This window comes from Varroa destructor, unplaced genomic scaffold (assembly GCF_002443255.2).
Source record: "Varroa destructor unplaced genomic scaffold, Vdes_3.0 BEIS01000003.1, whole genome shotgun sequence".
NCBI lineage: Eukaryota > Metazoa > Arthropoda > Arachnida > Mesostigmata > Varroidae > Varroa > Varroa destructor.
In genome coordinates, this window is record NW_019211456.1 from 15,026,594 (window position 1) to 15,031,598 (window position 5,005).

A 5,005-nucleotide genomic window follows, 5' to 3' on the forward strand; every position below is an offset into this window, starting at 1 on the left:
TATAATCGCCTTTGTACATATGGTCGCACAAAAATTAACGACGAAGATCGAATGAGACTGTAGGAAATCTCTTTCTAGAAAAATAACTAATTGACCGAAGAAACTCGATTCGGTGGTAGTTCGTTCGCAATATGCCCTTTAAGAGACGTCAAGTATATAAATAAAGAGAACAGAAAGCCTAACCTTAACAACTAACTGTGGAATCTAACGAGACCGTCTAACGAGAATCGCTGGCGGAATCGAAAGTATATTGCTGGCGGAATCGTAAACATACTACGCTATTTACCGTTTTACACTAAATTTCGTTAGACGAATTCAAATTAGCCAGTATACGTACCATGAACATCTACTAAATAATAACACAATTATTGTATTATAATCAACTGATTTAATATAAATCAGTAGTTCCTTATTTATAGTAAACAATTACCGGATGAAACTACCTACGTGAGAAACAAACTATGAACAGCAGGATTAGAATACTCGCCTGTGATTCTATATTTCCTGCATCATGGATTTATTTGAAGTATTTATTTTATAGCACAATACAATCTAGCTAACGTTCATGAAATAACTAAACCATTTTAAACGAGCGCCTCAGTGTTAGCCCATTTTATAATTCAGTACATTTTTATTTGAACCGGAGGCACCTAATTCGTATGGCGTATCGCATAAATTCGCTGCCGCTCAAACACAATTTTTAAATGTGCGGCAGCAAATTGTTATACTAGTCTTTCTTAATCAAAGAATCAATATATACGCGTCTTGTACTTTGTTTCTTTTTGATATACAGATTAATGTAATACCTCATTATGATAATAAATAGGCCCTTACGGCGTTAAATTTCATTACTTATGATACACGAATATGCAACTACTAATTTGCCTTGCTTCTCTTTGATTGCCTGATATACGTTTTTGTAATGCACCACTCAGACACAAATCTTTGAAGTGTGTCTGATATAACAGTTGGTCTAAAGGTTTTACAAAGAGATTGTCATTATCACAACGGCAGTCCAAACGTAATTTCTGCCAACGTGTCAGTTTGCATGTCATAGCCGACCTAGCTCATGAGAATGTCATCATTGTTTTTTATTCTGCAATATGACATGTGTACAAAGTATTTTTTTACATTTTTTTTATCGCAATAGCCGCAACTTGGTCTGGCGCGAGTTCTATTTTCACTACGTTATTTATGTCTTCTTGCCTTTGACAGTGCCCGGTTTCCTTACTTGTTTTATGTCTAGGGTCCTAATCTTTTTCGGTTCGACGATGAATTGTTGTTGTCGTCGTTCGTCTATTTTTTTTTGATAATTTTCGCTTTTCGACGGTCTTTTCTTTGTAGCAGTTGTTTTTTTTAACACTGTTTCCTGTTTTGCCGCGGCCTTGCGGTCATCGCCTGCTGAGGGTCCATCACTTTCAGTTGCTTTTATGTAGATGTCACATGCCGTCACCCTGCAACCTGCTGTCGTGTTTGTGAGTTGACGTACTTTATTTTTGTCGTCACTGCTTTCACTTGCGATGTTAACGCGCCACACGGTAATCACTCCTTCGCTGGTGGCTGTGACGAGGTAATGGCATCCCATTAGCTCAGAAGGGCCTGCATAAGCTACACATTTTATACGCGCTCCTGATGGGTCGGCATTGAAGTCAACCAAACACGACGGAGCCACTCTGCCGAGGTCATCTCTCACTGACAGATCGAATATGTTCACCTGAAAGAATAAAGCACAACAAATGTCATCATTATGATAATGACATTATTGAGGACTGCCGCGATAGTGCAATGAGTAAAACGCTGAGAGTAGAGAACCTGATCTCAAGTTGGCACTCAGTATTTTTTTATCAAAGGAAAAGGAAACGCGAAATTGTTGAGCCGACAACTTTGTTTCTGAGGTCATTATATATCTCTGCAAAGACATTTAATTCTGCCGACCCTTTTACACTCGATGATTGTTCTCTTTACTAAGCTAAACATTGCGAGTATGACGTCCGGTACTGACACTGGCGTATACTAAACAGGCTTAAGCGATCTATCAAACAGGATGTCCAATAACAAACTGCTATCCCAATTCTAAGAAAATTTGTCCTGAACAGGAAAGAATACCAGTTTTGTTTTACAGGTTTTTCCGAAACGAACTTTTACGAGTTTTGTCTAGGATAATTGCTCATGTCCCGAACAGCTGTAAACTCAGATGTTAGATGAGGACCTAAGCTGGTAGCAGTAAATATGTCGCTTCAACTAGCGTAGACAGAAACGAATAATCTATCGGCTGTAACAGACCAGAAACCAGTTGAAAGTATCTACCTTGCCCTCTTCACCGCTCAGCACGAGATGTCTACCGATAAATGCGAGATCGGATATTTTTTTGCCAAAGTCAATGCTTCCCACGATTCCACCGGCGGCGGTTGAATAGATATCGCATTGATTTGCATGGATCACCAAAAAAAGGTCGCCAGGTCCGTCGGTGGGACACCACTCAACACGTGAAGCCTCCACCTTTAACGTGGACGACAAAGTAAAATCCACTCGTTAGTTTCCTATATTTTGCATATAACCTCAAATAAAGTGTCTACTAATCGTGCTTGAAGAAATAGAAACATTAAGTCCTTTAATGATGTCTACCTAATGACTACGTTAGATCGAACCAACTATGGCAGCGTAGTGTAAGCTATCTAAAAGATTCGTCTTAATTCAATGAAGACGTACTTTGATATTCGTGATAAACGCGGGTCGACCCTTGACCAGATTCCATGTGTATAGAGATTTATCTCTAGAGACTGATAGTAAAAGTTTGCCTAAAACACAAAAAAGTTGCGTATTAAGTAATAATTACCGTCGTTGAAAAATAATTCTATTAAATGGGCAGATGGATTCAAATGAGCAATTGTGGCTTTCTCATAACCCTTTGCTTCTTTCAAATTAAGGTTGACGTACAATGTGTCCTAACTAATCAACAGACGGTCTGCAAAGTGAACGACCAGCGAGCTTATTGTGCGAAATTCACTATGTGTGTTTGATACAATGAATGTTTGAGTACTTTGTACCTCACTTGATTCTCAAATGATACGCGAATAATTAATTTGTAGCGAAATCAGATTCCTTTTCAAGCACTTCTCGACTGATTTCAAACTGAATTGACAAAACATCGTTAATTTACGGGGCACAGGATATGATATGAACGCCGCTGAAGGATAAGTCATTCCTATACACACCTGATGAATGGACGGCAATATCATTAACGGCTTGTTTGTGCCCCTTGAGCGTTCTGAGACACTGCCAACTTCCTGTATCCCAGACGCAAATTGTGCCGTCATCGCTAGCAGAAAAGAGATGTGTCTGGCCATGAAACCTAAAGGTCAATAAATGTATACGTAAAATATTAATTTTAACAATTGTTTTTTCAGTGAACAATACTCATAGTTCAGTGAGAATATTCTCGTAGGCCATATAACATGAGCCGTACAAAGCATTCTATGCCATCTCTGTGCATGAAACGGTAATGTTCCTATGTACCAAAACGAATATTCTCTGACAATATATATGCAAGCGGCTGGCTATATTCTCATCTGGCTATATCAGCTGCAATACACAGCTCAGTTAGCTCGTACATGCCGTCTTAAAAACAAGTTTGTTTACAGCTGTCTTTATGAGCAAAAATATCTTTCTATCGACAAAAATATAGCCAACCTGAGCGCGTTGATTGTTCCGTCATGCTTCACAAGACTTCCCATCTCCTTGCGACTTGCCATGTTATATAATTGGATAGTTTCGTCTGAGGAGCCGGATGCCATGAATTTGCCCCCACTCGCCACAGTCCGTACAGACGCACGATGACCTGAATTCGCAAAGCTCTGCACAAGACAAAATAGGTCATCCTGCAGCCTTCGAAATGAGTAGCCAAGAACAAAATTCTCGTACGTTGCTGAAACGTTAAATTTAGCTTATATTTAGTTACAGTTGATTTAAGATCAATTACTGTCTTTACTTTAAGGAATATATTTTGAATCGTAGTAATTATAGCGAAGCGTTATAATTTGTTTGACATTTTGATTTCTTTTACGTTTTCTCTTTACGTATACACCTTAATACTATTAAAAATAAATTATTATAAATTCAAGAAAAAAAAGTATATTTAATGTTTAGTCTTACATTATTTATGTTTATCTGAGTATTTTTATAAACTTCGTGTTTGTAATTTTACTCCAGAATGAAACGAAAAAAACTAAAAATTAAAGAGAGTACTAAGACTTTCTGAAATAATATGTACTATGTTTTAAAACATTGACATTTCATGTATATTGGTAGGCTGGTTAGTTTACTCTCGAAGTAAAACATTTGTTACCGTGGCTCAAACTCAAAACGCCGCTTTTACTTCAAACTTCTGTTATGCAGATGCCTGGCTGGTGAAAGCGAAAATCTACTATAAACTCTAGTCACTTTGGCGTGAATCGTATCTCTAAAAAGAACTGGAATTTCGTGATTCATTTTTGTTTTTACAACTATGGTACTCTTTATCGTCACGCAAACATACCCAGAACGATTTCAAATTCTTCTACGCCTTCCAGTAAAGGCTTTGATAATTCCTTCATTTTTACCGACGTCTCCTCACTTCACAATCTTAGAAGATGTTCAGCTGTATAAAAAGCCAACCGGGACATACGGGAACAAGACACCATTCACGTGCATTTTGTTTTGAAGAGAACGCGAAAACACCACTGCATTGTTTTTAACATTACCATAACCTCTCAATTAGGTTTACTTTCGCTACTTTCTAACCATATTAATAGGCGCTTCCAAATCCTAATGGAAAATAAAGTAACATGAATGATAGACTTCTATAAAATTCAATTTCTTTCAAAATATATCGATTTAGGTAGGATTTTACATTTTGCCATTTGGAAAAATGTCAACCCTTCACAGAGCTGTGTCGACGAATACGGCGTAGATTTCAACGTGTCGCTAAGTCCGGGCACAACATCTACCTAGTGAGCTATTTTCGACA

At 37.8% G+C, this 5,005-nt stretch overlaps 1 protein-coding gene across 2 annotated transcripts; it reads right to left on the bottom strand.

Moving 5' to 3' along the window:
• Nucleotides 1-365: 365 nt before the first annotated feature.
• On the bottom strand, nt 366-5,005 carry LOC111248088 (p21-activated protein kinase-interacting protein 1-like). Of its 2 annotated transcripts, none has more exons than XM_022799843.2 (6): nt 4,535-5,005; nt 3,691-3,925; nt 3,216-3,352; nt 2,710-2,798; nt 2,308-2,499; nt 366-1,714 (listed from the first exon to the last, which is right to left on the bottom strand). In XM_022799843.2, exons 1-6 carry the CDS (start codon nt 4,590-4,592, stop codon nt 1,193-1,195), a joined length of 1,233 nt encoding a protein of 410 aa, XP_022655578.1. In that variant the 5' UTR covers nt 4,593-5,005; the 3' UTR covers nt 366-1,192. The 2 variants fall into 2 exon arrangements, with proteins under 2 accessions (XP_022655578.1, XP_086841023.1); XM_086984897.1 differs by having other exon boundaries at nt 3,750-3,925; nt 4,535-4,924.